General features: G+C 40.8%; 1 protein-coding gene across 1 annotated transcript; it reads right to left on the bottom strand.

Annotated features, from left to right (window-relative positions):
• Nucleotides 1-723: 723 nt before the first annotated feature.
• On the bottom strand, nucleotides 724-8328 carry BEH4 (BES1/BZR1 homolog 4). The gene is made up of 2 exons (XM_077373020.1): nucleotides 7701-8328; nucleotides 724-1857 (listed from the first exon to the last, which is right to left on the bottom strand). Exons 1-2 carry the CDS (start codon nucleotides 7914-7916, stop codon nucleotides 1087-1089), a joined length of 987 nt encoding a protein of 328 aa, XP_077229135.1. The 5' UTR covers nucleotides 7917-8328; the 3' UTR covers nucleotides 724-1086.
• Between the last annotated feature and the right edge of the window lie 7864 nt (nucleotides 8329-16192).

Genomic DNA, 16192 nt, shown 5'->3' with positions numbered 1-16192 from the left:
CAAAACCTATAAGTGGACTCAAAGTAGAAACTGGTTCTAGATGTCCCATTGTGTTTACCAATAACCTCAGACATCTCCCCACCAAAGAACAGATTAGGTATCGCCACTGAAGCCCAAGGTTGTCACATGAATGACGATTTAATTTAATATTAATCCTTCTTCCCTAACTTGTTATAACACTATCTTAATATGCAATTCTTGTTTGCTTTTAATGAGGCTTATTTACAAGCTCTATATGCTTCATATTAATTCTCAAAATACTCCCCGCACGTTTCTTCTGATCAGTGTACATAGCTTCTCACATTTTCTTATTTGTCACTCTTCCCGAATTGCTTAGGTACTCACTAGAGGATAGTTCATTGCCGATACCGACGATCCCTTGCTGATCAAGTAAGATCCTACTGGATACAGGGGCATAACATGACCTTAGGCGCCACCCTACCATATTAGGCCAAGTAAGATCCCGCATTCTGCTCTAAAATCTAAAATCCCAATTATCTGATACAGTGCTTGCAAATGGATGATTTGAACATAATCAAAATATTCCACACCAAAGAAACAAACCATAGCAATTTCTCTTTTATGATCTGGGCATAATCTACACTTCTACAAACTGCATACCAACAACTCGCATTACTGGCAACAAAAAGCGAGAACAAAAACACCAAATTGAAATGTAAGAAACACTACTCATCCAAACCTCAATGCCAAGTCCAATGTCCAAACCACATAAATGCATAAAACCATGTACATTTCGGTAGCCTTGAAAAAAATGGGTGCAGTCCACAATATTATATGTATAATTTAAAAAAAAAAAAAAAAAAAAAAACAAGAACTACTCCTATCCTTACCTTCCTTAACCACTCTTCCCCTTCCCAACTTTCTAAAATCCCATTTCCTTAACCTTTTCCCTCCAAAACACCCCAAATTCAACACCTTCACAAATGATAACAAGTCACAACTGCTGCCTTTCTCCAAAGAAGAGGAAACTAACTCAGAAAATCATGGATCACAACAAACAAGAAAAAGAAAAAAAGAAGAACAGCGAAGAGAAACTGTAGCACCCACGTCACATGTTGTCACTTGTCACCTGGTATGGGAGCTCCCAAGAGTGAGCTCAAGCTCATCTGACCCGCATTCCTCATGAATCCTTTCTCCCTCCCATGGCTTCACAAGCCCAGTCACATTGCTCCCAAATGCGAACTCATCAGACGCCCCATCTGACATATGTACGTCGGTCTGCATCGGTGCCCCAGTCACAGCCGGGGAGCACGTTCCACTTTGCCCCGGCGTCCACATCCGGGAGCCTCCGCCCAATACCATCTCCTCCCTAAATCCAAAAGGGTTGGCAGAGACAAGGCTGAATGTGGGAGAGGACGGGCCACCATTTGGGATTCGGAACCCCATGAGCCATCCAGAGTCAGGGAGGATCTGGCGTCCAGGGCTTGGAGGGGTGGAAGATGGCTGGAAGGGATAGTGATGTGGAGCAGCCCACGAGGGAGCGGTGGTTGAGTCGTCCCAATCAGTCTTGATTCGAGGGGTTCGAGCAGTCGGGGAGCTGAGGGGAGGGGTGACTGGGGCACTTATAGAGCCACCATGAATGTAGAGGTGGTGGGGGAGTTTGGAAGAGGAGGCTGATGAAGAGGCAGAGGAGAGGTTTTTGAGCCAAGGGATGAGGGAACCGCCATCAGGGTTGGTATTATTTGCATTGGCTATGTAAGAAGAGGCAGGGCTGGGGAAGGAAGATGAGGCTGGGCTTGGATTGTAGGATGCACAAGGGCTTGGATGGTAAGATGAACAGGGACTTGCAGAAGCTGAGCCACCTACCACCTCCATGCGCTCCAACGGCTTACATCCCTGGAAAAAAAAAAAACCAGAAGTGAAGTTAGTAGTTCTTAAACCCAGTCTGAATTTGACAGTTGTTTTAGTTGGTTACTTTATGCCTATTGTGCAGGGATAACATATTATACTCATATAAAGTCTCAGCAGATTTTCTTTTCTTTCGTTTTTTTCAAATCGATTACAACTAGCAGGGATACATTAAGATCTAATGTTAAGAGTTCACCAACCTAAACAGATTAATTTCCCACTGACAGCCCCAAAACTAAAATAATTAGAAATAGCAAAGTAACAGATATTTACCCCCTTGTTTGGGACACATTCTTTTTATTTTGGGCTCTTTCATGAGTTTCAAACTCAAGCTTAGGGCCTCTTTAGATGCCACTAAAATTGGTTCTAATTTGCAAATAAGATTATATTAATTTGATCTTATTTGCAAATGGGACAGTAAGGCTTATTTCAAAGCCACAAACTATATGATTGCTAAAACTTATGTAACCATTATTTGCAAATAATCATATTTAACTTCAAATCATTTAAATATCAGACTATAGGTAGCCAAAGGGCCCTTACCCTTAACCTGTGAGGGGATACCGCTAAAATCAGACCATATTTGCAAATAAGATTATTTGAATAAATTTTGTTTTCCAAATGGGATTACGTCTCTTTGGATACTCCCAAAATTATTTGCATATGATTTTAAATGCAGTCTTTTTTCTGAATGGTAATCATTCATTCAAAAGAAAGGCTCAAAAAGGTCAGGGATCAGGGTGGTCTGAAACAAACAAAAGCATGCAAAAACAATCACGGTCGAATGATCTGCAACCATTCCAAATCGGCTCTGAAGGTACCCAACTGGGCCAGTCGTCCAACTACGCTATTGGTGGAACTCAAAACATGCTGAAAGGCCACTTTCATGATCCTCAATTCTATCTCAGATTTCATTACTACATCTGCCCACCTCCACGGGTAACTAGATACACGCTTCATCCAACTGATGGCATTTTTAGAATCTCCTACTACGATGACTCGGTACAGGTAAGGCTAGTTCTATCAAACGAATTCCTGATAGAAGTGCATGAACTTATGCCATCGTTGCGTTTGTACACCCCAACGGATCTGCCTAAGCCCATCTCATGGTACCATCATGCTAGAGAAAATATTCCCTAGGCCAAAACCGAGCGCAATATAGTTGTAGTGCAATCTTTCAACCACCATCAGTGTTCAAGATATAGATGTATCTTTTTTCACCCTTATCATTTAAGGCAATTCGTTTTCATTGCATTTTCTCTTTCCTTGTTGCAATCTTTCACTTCACCTTGCAGACTCGTACTTCGGTAACCAATCAGACACCACCGTCGCGACCTGCCTGCTCACTCCCTTTGTTAAAACGGTTGTTCTGGCAACCACACTCCAGAGGAGGCCCATACGAGGTGAATACATATCTCCGTAATCGCCTGATTTGGACAATTGGGCAAACCAGCGACCAATGAACCTTGGTTGTGAGCGATCACATGATCTATTTGTGCTTCAGGTTGAAATTGGTCTAACTCGTTGAACGGTGATTGGTTTTGGCGTGCTCGTGCACTCATACCACCAACCGAGGTGCTTAGGGGATGCATCAGCGTGATCCAACAAACACCGATTAGAACCCAAGGTTCGTTGGCCATTGGTTTGGTTATTTGTCCAAATAAGGAGATTACGGAGGTCTGGGATTCCCTCCTATGGGGCCCCTCTGAAGTACGACTGCTAGAATAACCGTTCTAATAAAGGGAATGAACAAGGAAATCGTGACGGTGGTGTTTGATTGGTTACACGCCAGAAGTTAGCAAGGTGGAGTGAAGGACCACAACAAGGAAAGAGGGAATGCAATGGAAATGAATTATATTAAATGATATATGGGGGTTAATCTGTTCTGATGCACTCTACTTGAGCGAAGCTCATTCTTCTTAACTCACTTTCACCAATCCCTTTAAACTCCGACAAGACACAAGCCAACTGAATCACTAGGGATTGAATGTGTCATTGGCACTTGAGAGTCTGCCTTTAGAGCTTCCTATGAACACCTGACTGTTCCTCTTTCTAAAGCCTCCAAAGAATGCGTCCTCTCCTCGGCCATGGCGCATAGGACTAGGCTTCAAAGAGATCCTCAATATGAGCCGGAAGGGTCCAAGCAATGTCGAACAAAAGGAATACCTAAGACCATATCTCCCTAGCAAAACTGCAATAAATAAACAGATGGTGTATCATCTCTCTACTTCAAGACAAGGCACAATGGTCAATTATCCATCCTCCGGCTTCGCAGGTGGTCCCACAAAAAGCTCTCCATGCCTACTCTTAGAAAGAGCACTATTATTTTTTAGTTAGGGACTTTTCCCCTCTCTCAGCGAGGTTAAGACCCCGGTGGAATCGAAGGCACTATTCTTCAACATGGGACCGTTTCGCGCCCATTTCTACCTACTTTAGTGAGGAGTCAGGATTTTGTTGGGAAATGCAGGCTGGGCGAATGTGCGTACAATACGAGGCATGGGAGAGAGTTTTCAGTTCAGTACTTCTACTGGTACCTGATGCCGTTTACCTTTTAAGCTTAGTAGTGATCCTCCCCAAATCTCCATATCCATTTTCTCTGCGGGACCCTATTCATCATCTTTAGGCTTCTAAATCCCAGATCGCCTAACCGTTTGCATTTGCAAACCTGAAACCTATTTACATTCCACCAGATGGTATCTTCTTTAGCCCTATGGGACCCAGTCATCAAGAAAATTGAGAAACGGCTTTCCTCGTGAAAAAAATACCCTATCATTGGGAGGTAGAATAAAACTCACATCGAACTACTTCAACAAAACTTCTTAAAGGACGATTTATATATTTGTTGAAGTTGTTCGATGTGAGTTTTATTCTACCTCCCAATGATAGGGTATTTTTTTTACGAGGAAAGCCGTTTCTCAATTTTCTTGATGACTGGGTCCCATAGGGCTTTACGAGGGCTACTGCCACATATAGGGACGCGAACATAGATGTTAAGAATACCTCCCACTCTACAACTCAAGATCTTGGACAACCCCTCCCCATCGACCTCACGTAGGTGAACATCCATGATCATGAACTTGTTGAAGTTTTGACCGTTGTCCCGTGGTCGCTTCGTAGCACCTAATAATTGCCTTGAGGTTCTTTGTCTCCTCTTCCGACTACCAGAAAGTAAGGTGTTGTCAACGCATTACAGATGTAAACCTCGACTTCTTAATGTCTGCTCATGAAACCTTGAACAAGCCTGAGATTCCTGGCCTTGTCCGTCATTAAATTCAACGTTTCTGACAATATTGTGAACAAAAAAGGGGAGAGGGGGTCTCTCTTCCTTAAATCTTGGGAGCCTTTAAAAAATCCATACGGAGATCCATTGATTAATATCAAGAACAAAGGACAGATCCATTGATTAATATCAAGAACAAAGGACAAGGGACGCACTTCTGCATCCATGATCACAACTTATCTATGAAACCCTATGCAACCAAGTATGTAGTTTAAGGTGCTCCACTCTACACTGTCACATGCCTTTTCCATATCGAACTTGCAAATGACTCCTTTGAGATGGTTCTGTGAATAAAAATCAACTAGCTCATTTGAAATGTGGGCCTCGTTTAGAATTATCTTCCTTGAGTGAAGGTGTTTTGGTTTTGAGAGATTATTGATCCCATCACCCCTTTGCCTCTATCGACTAGAACCGTGGCCAATATCTTATATACATTCCCAGCCAGATTGATGGATCTGTAGTCTGTAGTCTCATAGCGTTTTTGCTCCGTCCTTCTTGCTCCTTATTTGAACATAGTAATAGTTACAATAGTCCAATATCTTCATTAATGGCTTCCAAATGGGCATTAATGTCTCATTTGCAAATAAGCTCAACACAAGCCCTTTGGCTACTTTGGATGATATAAAACTCTTATAACCATTATTCTCATGTAAGACTATATGTAAGCTAATTATATGCAAATAAATTTTAGGGGTATCCAAAAAGGCTCTAAGTTAATCACTGGTCTCACTGGACAGTATTAACTGTTGGTCTGCAAATGGATGAAGAAGTTGAGAGGACTTCAAGCACCCTGATCGAATAAAATCGTTGAATCAGAGTGGTTTTCAGGATATGTGCCCTACATGGTGAGGTCCTGTGGGATCAACCGATCAAGTGTCTACATTGTGGTATGATCATACCAATGGTTCCAGGTGAAGCAGGTCACAAGCTTCATCATTCCTCAAACCATGGTAAAAAAGAGAGAGAAAATCCTATATATTTGAGAGAGTCAGTAGTTACTAGTCAGAAGATCACAATAATGCCAGTTGTGAGCAAAGAAAAAATGAGCATCCTAACAACTGTCCCAACTCCAAAACTCACAACTGAGCAGTTTGGCTCGGTGATAGCTATCCCAGGATAACTATCTTCGCGTTGGATCAGCCCCAAAAGATTATTCCTAGAAAATAAAGAAAGTGGCAGTTTGGCAATTTAATGTCGTCATGACGATGGGGATAAGATTTAGTAATCCTAGGGAAGGGAATTAGCAGCTGGAAAGCCCTATTACCACCTCAGATGAATTAAATAAATAAGACAAATTCTGCTAAAAAGTTCGCCTATGTGGCTGTTCTCTCATGCAAAAGTCAGCTGCAAAATGGCTTTCGTGATTACCACTCCAATGTTCACACAAATCCTCGGCGGTCTTGGGTTCGACACAAAAAGAGGGGCTTTCGCGGATTCAAGATCGTCATTTCAGTTCATTTGGAATCGCATTCTCGTGGGAGTCCCTTTCCTAATAAAGAACAGCTCAAAATCCCACAACTTTACTGCTTTAGTGCTAAAAATACTTTAGAATCCCGAGCCCGGGAATCTCGCCAGTGTGATATATTAAAGTATAATAATCAGGCGGGTCTTTAGACTTCAGATTACAGAGTAATGAAATGACGAAACTAACCTCAAAGTACAGAGACAAAAGATTTTGGATGGGAAACCCATTCAAAAAGCAATGAAAACCAATAATAAAAAAATCAAGGGACTACTACATTGAATCTACGAATTTTGCAGGGCGTTATATACCACATATGGCGGAATTACCCCTATGAATACACTGATTTCTAGACTGTTATGACTTATGAGGAGTTCAGATAGAAATTTTCTTCAATGAAACACTTTCTTTTTTATATATATTTTTTACAAATGCTTTCTTCATCATTGAAGTCCATGTCAAAAATAAATAAATAAATAAATAACGTTGAAATATTCTACCGTGCGCCGGTAGCCTCATGGCACCCAACGGAATCAACGCTCCATGGATGCATAAAAAAAAATTATTGGAATTTTTTCTATGAAAAAAGAATTTTATACCAGTTTGGTAAACTCATTTTCAAAATAATCTTTTCCTAAAACCTAACATTTTCCTACTTAAAAAAACAAAAATACAAACCAACTAGATCCTGGATTTTTTCAGTGCAAAAAAAAATTAAAAAAAAAAATCAATAGATTTTCCCTAGATCTATACTAATTCCAGAGAGGGAAGGAATCCAGGATCAGCGCTCCAACAGATCCAACGGTTTCCCTGAAACTGGCCCCACCAGCGCATTCTAGTAGAATCACCTAACGCATTCTAAAATACACCGAAATAGAACCGGAAAGATTCCAGGACAGCCGGAAGCGGAAATACCAAAACGGAATTCACAAAAACAGTCAAAGCTTAGATCTGGTCAGCCATCTTGCTTCTAGAATCCAACAGCGCATGTTAGCGTCCCAAACCAAAATAATGCTAGCGTGCGCCGGTGAAGCATGATAGCCAAACGTAAGACACAGATTACCGAGGATAAGTTTGGGGGGTTTTTACCTTTCTGTAAGTGGTTCCATCCTCTTCAACAGTCCAACCAGCCTCTGCGCAGAGAGCTTTCAAGACCTCGTTGTTATCGCAGTGCTTTGGAAGCTTGTAGTTTCCGTACATTCTCAGGCCAGCGTAGATCTTAGCCGCGATCGCTCTCCTCCTCCTCTCCCTTCTCTTGTTATTTTCCCTCTCCTTCCATGTCGGAAGCCTCGTTCCAGACGTCATTTCCTTATCCCTCCCAGACAGGGGAAAATAATTTTTTGAAAAAATAAGTAGAACTTGCTCAGCTGGAAAATCACTTTTCAGAAGCTCGGAGCTGATAAACTCGCCAGAAAATCCATAAACGAAATCGCACGGAGAAATTCTCGAATGATTAAAGCGTCTGAAGACCAGATCTGATTCTTTAGGAGGATGATTTTCACTAAAAAAAAGAAGAAAGGAATAGTGAATTGTCTTCTACAGAAAAAAAAATAAAAATCCCTCAGATACAATTCCTATACAATCGGTGGAAAAATCAGAGATTTAAAAGCTCAGATGATTCGAAGATGACGGAACTGCGTTTTGAAAATCGCTGGTCAAAAAACAAATCGGGGAACTAGAAGGTGAGTTTTATTAAAAAGCAGAAGAGTCTCTCAAAGCAAAAAACGACAAATAAATGACGGGTTTGGGGAGATGGTGTGTTAAATACGGTATATGTCATAAAGTAGACATTTTTATTAATGAAACTACGGAAATGCCACTTAGTATCAGAGAGGGACAGTGATGATCTGATTAGGTAATATGGTGAGAGAGTGGAGGATAAAAGCGGAAATAAGGAAATTAAAGTATCATTAGTTGGGTAAATATAGGATATTTCGTTACTTTCGAGATTATGATCGACACGGGTAGAAGTAGCCGCAAGTGGAAACTGGTTTCTCCGGAGAGTTGTCAATTCACAAATAGAATAAATAATAGAAAGTATAACTCAGAGACAAAGAGAGACGCTCACCTATCTGACTCGGCTATTGAAAATACCATAATCTCCCTGTAATAATAACCACGAACAGACAAATAACTAAACTCGCTTTCTTGCAGGTCTAGTAACAACTTTGTGAAGAGAAAAAGAGGGGGTAGACCATGCTCGATCATCTGAATTAGTAAGGTGGCTAGAACAATCCATCCGGTGGACCATGCTGCAGTAGGAATCTAACATTGAAATGATCTGATTTGTGGGTCCTACTGATTAGAATCATCTAAATTGCTTGATCAACGGCTGTGAAATATGAATACCCCCAATTGAACTTGACTTTTTGTGTAGAACTACTGATTCATTACTTAAATTAGATTTTCTTTAGATTAATCATGCCTGATAAGACAAGGACAATGAGTTTTCATCTGTAGAAGACTATCTGCTTTGAAGACAAGCCACCGACCGTGTGAAGATGGGTCCCTTTCTATCACTATTAGCTGTGTAGAGGCTTTCTATATGAATACATGCCATTTTTTTTTCTAAATTTTTCCTGGTTGCAAATTAGAATCGTCCCATAGGGTGGGTTTTGCTCCATTATACATCCATAGCAACTAGCAAGGCAAAGGAACTATCTTCGCTTCACTTCGCTCTTACTGGTCTTAACAAGGAGATGCACTTATAAAATTGTTTATAAGATTAGTTATTTAAAACCTTATAAATATGGAGATGATATTTTCACCCCCTGTGCACAACGCATTCGCCCCCTTATAACCATGGTTTTAAATTTCGGATTTCGATGGGGACTGAAACCGAAATTCACCGAAATTCCGAATTTCGCCGCTTACCCAATTTCGGACCAAAATTTCAACACTTAATACCAAATTTCAGACCGAAATTTTGGATTTCGCTGAAATTTCGGTTTTCCATGGGGTCTGAAACGGTTACCGAAACCGAAATTTTAAACCATGCTTATAACATGATCAGTGGGCAACTTCAACGCATTTTGACGTCAAATCACGTTAAAAGAGGGATGGGGTGAAAATATCATTGCCCTATAAATAATAGCCGTACATTAAAATATCTTTTTTTTGATAGGTAATTTGGGGTTAGGCAGACCCCAGGTCCCCAACCTGAAATATTCAACCCCATAGGAGTGGTCAATCAAAATAGACAAAAGATCAAAAGGGATCTCAAAATATCTTTATAATTATGAGTTTCTTTTCTAACTATAAAGGGATTTGCTAGCGTCCATCGCACATGGTAGACTGAAGGGCGAACTGATTGATCCAACTCAAGAAAGTGGCATTGAAAAATATGGAAGTGGCGTTGAGAAATGCAGAATTAAATTGATAATAAATGTAATTTATTGACAATGACCAATAGGGGTGCCCTTGCAACTGACAATGACCAATAGAGCGACCTTCAATTTATCATTCCTCCAAAATATAAGTCATATTTAACTTTAAAAATATCCGCATCTAATATTAGAACAATGCTAAGCTCAAGATCGCCGTTCCAAAAGCCCAGCAGCAAGGGCGCCCCATTGGATATACGTCACACAATGTAATTTATTACTGCAATAAAAATTCATGTCATTTATTACCCCATTGGATGCATCAGATCCAATGGGGGTGGAAGTGATATATTCTCCCCCTTTACTTCTCTGTGCCACCTAAGGGGTGGCCCGGAGACGAAAAAGGGGCGAATATACCATTTCCCTTTCTGGCTTTATCTCCTTAATAGAGGCTTATTATAGCCTTCCAAAGGTTATTTCGGTCAATAGGTAGAAATTCTGGTTGCCATGTAAACCCGTTTACGCAACCCAGCTGATCTATTCAGTGTTTGCCGCGCAACGGTAAAAGTAGGTGCTGTCTTTCCTGCGAAAGCACCTGCCACGTGTATCTAGTCGGACCTTTTTTGGCAAGCCCTCAGCCTGCCACGTGTACGGCTAATCAGTCTCAGTAGTACCCGCGCCGCGCTTCTTGTCAGCATAGTGGCGCACGATCATGCGATGGATATGATTTCTTCACGTGACTGGTGGGGCCCTTTCGAGCGGGTCCCGGCCTTATCCGCACGTGCACGAAAAGACCTAGATGGGTCAGCAAAAACCAACTCGATTGGATAGAGGGTCCGAAATCGCTTTTCCAGTTATGGTTTACGCGGCATGGATTGCGGGAACGTGGGGCCCACACCCTTTTTTTTAATAGGCTGTGGTGGGTCACATGCAGACCGATATGCTCGCCACCCACGAGGCAGAGCAACGGGGGTGGAAACAAAAAAGCAGCAAAAAGAGGAAAAGGGTAGAAAATTACGAGAATACCATTTTGTCGCACGCGAAACAACCGAGATCAGAAAGTCTGTCCACGGAACTCCAAAGCAGTTGAATGGGACAAGAAAATTTTGTTTTGTTAACACCGAATCGGAATAGAGTTAATTTGGTAATTTAGTGTGTAAATAGAGGGCAAGGAACATGAGAGTCACGAGGGTTTTAGAGAATCGGTTATTATTTTAATATGTTTGATCTTTGTGGGGGCAAATTTAATATTTGAAGTGGGTTGCATGATGATGATGATGGCACCCGGTGGACATCTTTTCAAAGTCAAAGAAACAAAATCGCCCCCCTTATCTCTCTCCTTTTTATTTATTTTTCCACATGATGCCAAACTAATTACACTTTTTTAAATATCTTTTACGCTTTTCTATGCTATCTTGTGTGGAACAAGCTTTAATACTAGAAATAAATAGGTTAAAATGCTCGAAACTTAGTGAAAATTGACGTGGTTCGAGATGTGGCCTAGTTTTAAAGTTTTAACGATGAGTTTCATTAATGTGAGTGAGACTACGTAGCGTAGGTAGGTAGGATGTCAGCCTTGTTGAAAGAAATTAATATAAACCGTTGGATTGATTTTGCTGATGGCATGATTCTTTCTAGAGTTAGACAATGGTCACTGTGGTGTTATTAAAAGCTTGTGCTGAAAAATAAGAAGGGAACAGTGTTATTTGTCGCATCTCATTAACGTGTTGAGACTGGTAGTGAATGTCCGTGTGGAAACGATACACGAGGAGGGATTTGTCCTAGGATAGCCCCAATATCTAATGGGGAAGTGATATATTCGCCCCCCCTTTTCTTCCCTGGCCAATCTCCCGTGTATTTGTGAGACACCAGCAGGTGTCCCGAGTAAGAAAACAGGGGCGAATATTTCATTTCCCAATCTAATATTGCCAGGTGTACAAAGGTTTAATTTAAATGTTGACCTTGAATGAATATTTCATTGGGCACGTGCTATAATCTACAATGGAACACACCCTTATTTTAATTTTAGTTCTATAGAAGAACTTGTATTGGCTTCTGTTATTGGCTCTTTCTTGCAGTTGTTAGAACGAAGATCTAGGGTTAGATTGTAGCACAAAATAAACAGAGAAGTTAAATACACATATTTTATATGGTTAGGCAATAATACCTGCGTCCACGCACTTATGCTATTCAAAGCTTATAAATTTACGTCATATATATCTACAACCAAGACCTTTTATAAAAACATAACCATAATCCGAGTAAAAAAGTTACACTAAAACAAATTTTACATCCATTTTTACGTCGTAAGGAACAGAGCCAAAGAAGATAAAACAAATTTTACTTCCATTTTTACGTCGAAAGGAACGGAGCCAAAGTATAATTGGGCCACCATCCAAACCATTCATTTGTTGGGCCACAATGTAAATAGGCTGAGGCCTATAAAACATCTCCATAGGATTATCCTAACCCTCTGATCTATAGAGGTTTCCATGGTTTAAAGTCCCTCTACAGATCAGATTTGAGGCACGACCTGTTTGGGGCCAACAAATGAACGGTTTGGATCATCCTATAAAGTGGCATCAGTGTACTTTTTATGAAAAGTATAGGACTTCAAGCCCACACACGTGTAAAATCCACACAACAAATATAATATAAGCACTTCCGTAGTAAAGGGACTGATACCCGCACTACCATATTTTGATGCTACTCACTTTATTTTAAACTATTTTAAGTAGCTTTTCACGCCCGTTATAACTCAACATACTATTAACTAGGGGTGGACATGGTTCCGGTTCGAACTGAGGAACCGAACCGAACCGGCACATATGGTTCGGTTCGGTTCGGTTCCATTTCTATATGGTTCGGTTCCGGTTCCGAAATCCGGGAACCGGTGCAAATTCGGTTCGGTTCTGGGTTTGGGATTCCCGAACCGAGAACCGACCCTCACCTTAAGTCCTTAAATTCCATACCTCCTCATTTGATAAAATCACCCCACACCCATTTTAATTCACCCCCTTATAAGTTCTAATTCATGCAGGGGATGGAAATATCATTTCCACGAGATTTTATAGGGTGTGGGGTGTGGCCCTAAAATCTAGTATTTTCAAAAAAGTAATGTACGGCCCACTTCATAGGAATATCCAAACCGTTCATTTGTTGGGACACAACATAAATTGGTTGTGCCGCGGAAATCATCTTCAAGTGAGATTCCATTGATTGACAGTTAGGATCTTCCAATTACCAAGTGTAATTGGAACCGAACCGAGTGTAATTCATGTTGAACAGAATAACCAAGTGTTGGGTTCAGTCCCATGTTGAACAGAATAACCAAGTGTAATTCATTTTTTTTTTTTTTTTGAAATAGCAACCAAGTGTAATTCATTATTCATATATAAACACTAAACAGGGGTTACAGGGCCATTGGTGAAGGTTGGGTAAACCCAGAACCGAACCGAACCGATTATATATGGTTCTGGTTCGGTTCGGTTCCATACATATATGGTTCGGTTCTGGTTCCAATTTCAGGGAACCGATTATATATGGTTCGGTTCTGGATTTAGCCCAAAACCGAACCGATTATATATGATTCTGGTTCGGTTCGGTTCCATACATATATGGTTCGGTTCTGGTTCCAATTTCAGGGAACCGATTATATATGGTTCGGTTCTGGGTTTAGCCCAAAACCGAACCGATTATATATGATTCTGGTTCGGTTCGGTTCCATACATATATGGTTCGGTTCTGGTTCCAATTTCAGGGAACCGATTATATATGGTTTGGTTCTGGGTTTAGCCCAAAACCGAACCGAACCGAACCGAACCATGTCCACCCCTACTATTAACGTCCCAATCAGAGAAGTATAAAACAAAGTGAGTAGTGCCATTATCAAACTATGGTAGTGTGGGTATCGGTCCTCATAAAAAAGTCTCGGCCCTCCTGTTTTTTTTCTCTCAAAGGACATTCCATTTTTATTTCCCAAATTTTAGAGCAGATAATTAGAAAATTGCTCCAAAGAATGGATCAGACGTACCCATGCACATGTCACAGTCCACTTGGATCCTAATTTGAGAATTCGTCAAGAGTGGAGTTTTAATTTCAAGTCCATCGGACCGTCTAGAATCCAACAACAAATTAAAAAACAATTTTGTACCATGATTACAGAGAGGCATTTTTGTAATTTATTGGGCCCTAATTGGGTCCACAAACGTCAGCATATCCTGAATATTTTTTTTTATGACATAGGGTGTCCCAACCCCACTTTGTAGAGTGGGACTATTTCCCTCCGGATCTGCGCAATCACCCGTAAACCACGCGCATCTGGTAAGCACAGGGGATTCGATCTCTCGTCTCGACCATACCCAAGACTTTAAGCTAAAGAGCCACACCTGTAGTTACATAAAAGGATTTGTCCGGTTAAAATTAGGGAGATGATAGTTTCACCCCTCTCCAGTACGTATTCACCCCCTTTTAACGTGATTTGACGTCAAAAAGCATTCAAGTTGCCCACTGTTCACGTTATAAGTGGGCGAATGCATGCTGGAGAGGGGTGAAAATATCATCTCCCTAAAATTATTGTCCAAATCCAGTTTAATCGGACCTGTCCAATCCAATTTTAGACCTCTCATTTCTATTGCATGTACCAACAAAAGCAGTACCTCAAAGAACTCGGCACTTCTAGCATTTATCGTGCAATAAATAAAGGGCAGTGATAAATGGACTCCCCAAATTGATAAATCGACTCCCCATGTGTCTTTCTCTCTCCTCCAGAGGAGAGAGAAAGACAAATGGGGAGTCGATTTATCACTCCCTAAATAAAACCTCGACATTCTATTTCTTCACCCTGAGATCCATTTTTAAACTATCTAGGTCCTGTTTGTTTTGCCTATTGAGAACCGGTTCTGCATCGAGAACTACTATTTTACTCAAAATTACAGCCCTGTTTGGTTGGATTTTGAGAACCGTTTCTGAGTCCAAACTGATTATTGGACTCCAATAATCAGTTTTGGACTCACCATCAGTTCTTTTCTTTTTATCGGTAAGCTGGGGTGGGGTTAGGCAGACTCCTAGGCCCTACCAGTATTAGTTAAAAGGAGAGATTATTGGACTCACTATCAGTTCTCAAAATCCAAAACAAACAGCATGAGTCCAATAATTGGTTTTGGTCACAATGCGTTCAAAAATCCAAAACAAATTGTATGAGTCCAATAATCAGTTTTGGACTCATAATCGGTTCACAAAATCCAAAACAAACAGGGCCCATCGAACAGTATAAACCCTACGTTCCTGGCAGGACAGATGACGAGCCAACATCACTTGGATTAAAAGCATGTTTTTTCGGTGAGATTAAAAAACATGTACTTGCAGGGGGTGGGCCCACCTATTTTTGCTGTGGTACTACTTGCAAGTGATGACTACACTTTTTCTCCTTTTTGCTAAAAAGGAAAAGGAAGCATAATGCCATGCACTAACACAACAAAGATTCAAACTATCAATAATCCCTGAAATGATTGCAATTCATTCTCCTCAGCACAGCCACAACATCCTTCACCCCCTCCCCAACAATATCAAAAACAGGTCCATTGGTATGGTAAGTTCACAGCATAAAATCACTGTGGAGGTGCTTTTGGGCGACAAGAAATCCAGGCCACAAAACTTACTAGAAGACAAAATAAAAGATGTGCAGTGATAAAGTGAGGAGTTAACTAATTAATCTCATGAAAGATGAAATCAATTGAAAAAGAACAATTCAATCAACTGGAATATGAAGGGATGGTGTTAAAGTATAAAAGATAAATAACGCCTTTCTCCAACAGCTTAAGCTTTCGGAGAAGTTGGTAAGTTAACACGGTATCAAAGCCAAAGGTCTCGAGTTCAAACCTCCCGGATGGCAAAAATCCACATGCGATAGTCGGCCCAAAGTAGGACCACATGTGCCACGTGTTTGCCAAGTGGGCCACATGTGCGGGGGAGTGTTAAAGTATAAAAGATAAATAACGCGTTTCTCCAACAGCTTAAGCTTTTGGAGAAGTTGGTAAGTTAACAGATGGAAGCATGGCACAGAAGGTGTTTGTTCCCTGCCTGTGTGGTCTGGCCCACTTGCAGGCTCTTTTTAGGGGTATAGAAGATACAGAGCAGGGCCTATCAAATGGACGGTTTGGATCAATCAAAGCTAGGATCCACTATGTTGTAGTATACTCAAGCATTCCTCTGCAGTTGGTAATCATACTCGAAAATTTTCAGGAACAGAAGATCAAA

This window comes from Tasmannia lanceolata, unplaced genomic scaffold (genome assembly GCF_043159265.1).
Source record: "Tasmannia lanceolata isolate RefF3 unplaced genomic scaffold, GAP_Taslan_0.1 ptg000037l, whole genome shotgun sequence".
In the NCBI taxonomy this organism is placed as follows: domain Eukaryota; kingdom Viridiplantae; phylum Streptophyta; class Magnoliopsida; order Canellales; family Winteraceae; genus Tasmannia; species Tasmannia lanceolata.
Note: the sequence above shows the minus strand (reverse complement) of the source record. Positions and strands in the feature narration are given on the sequence as shown.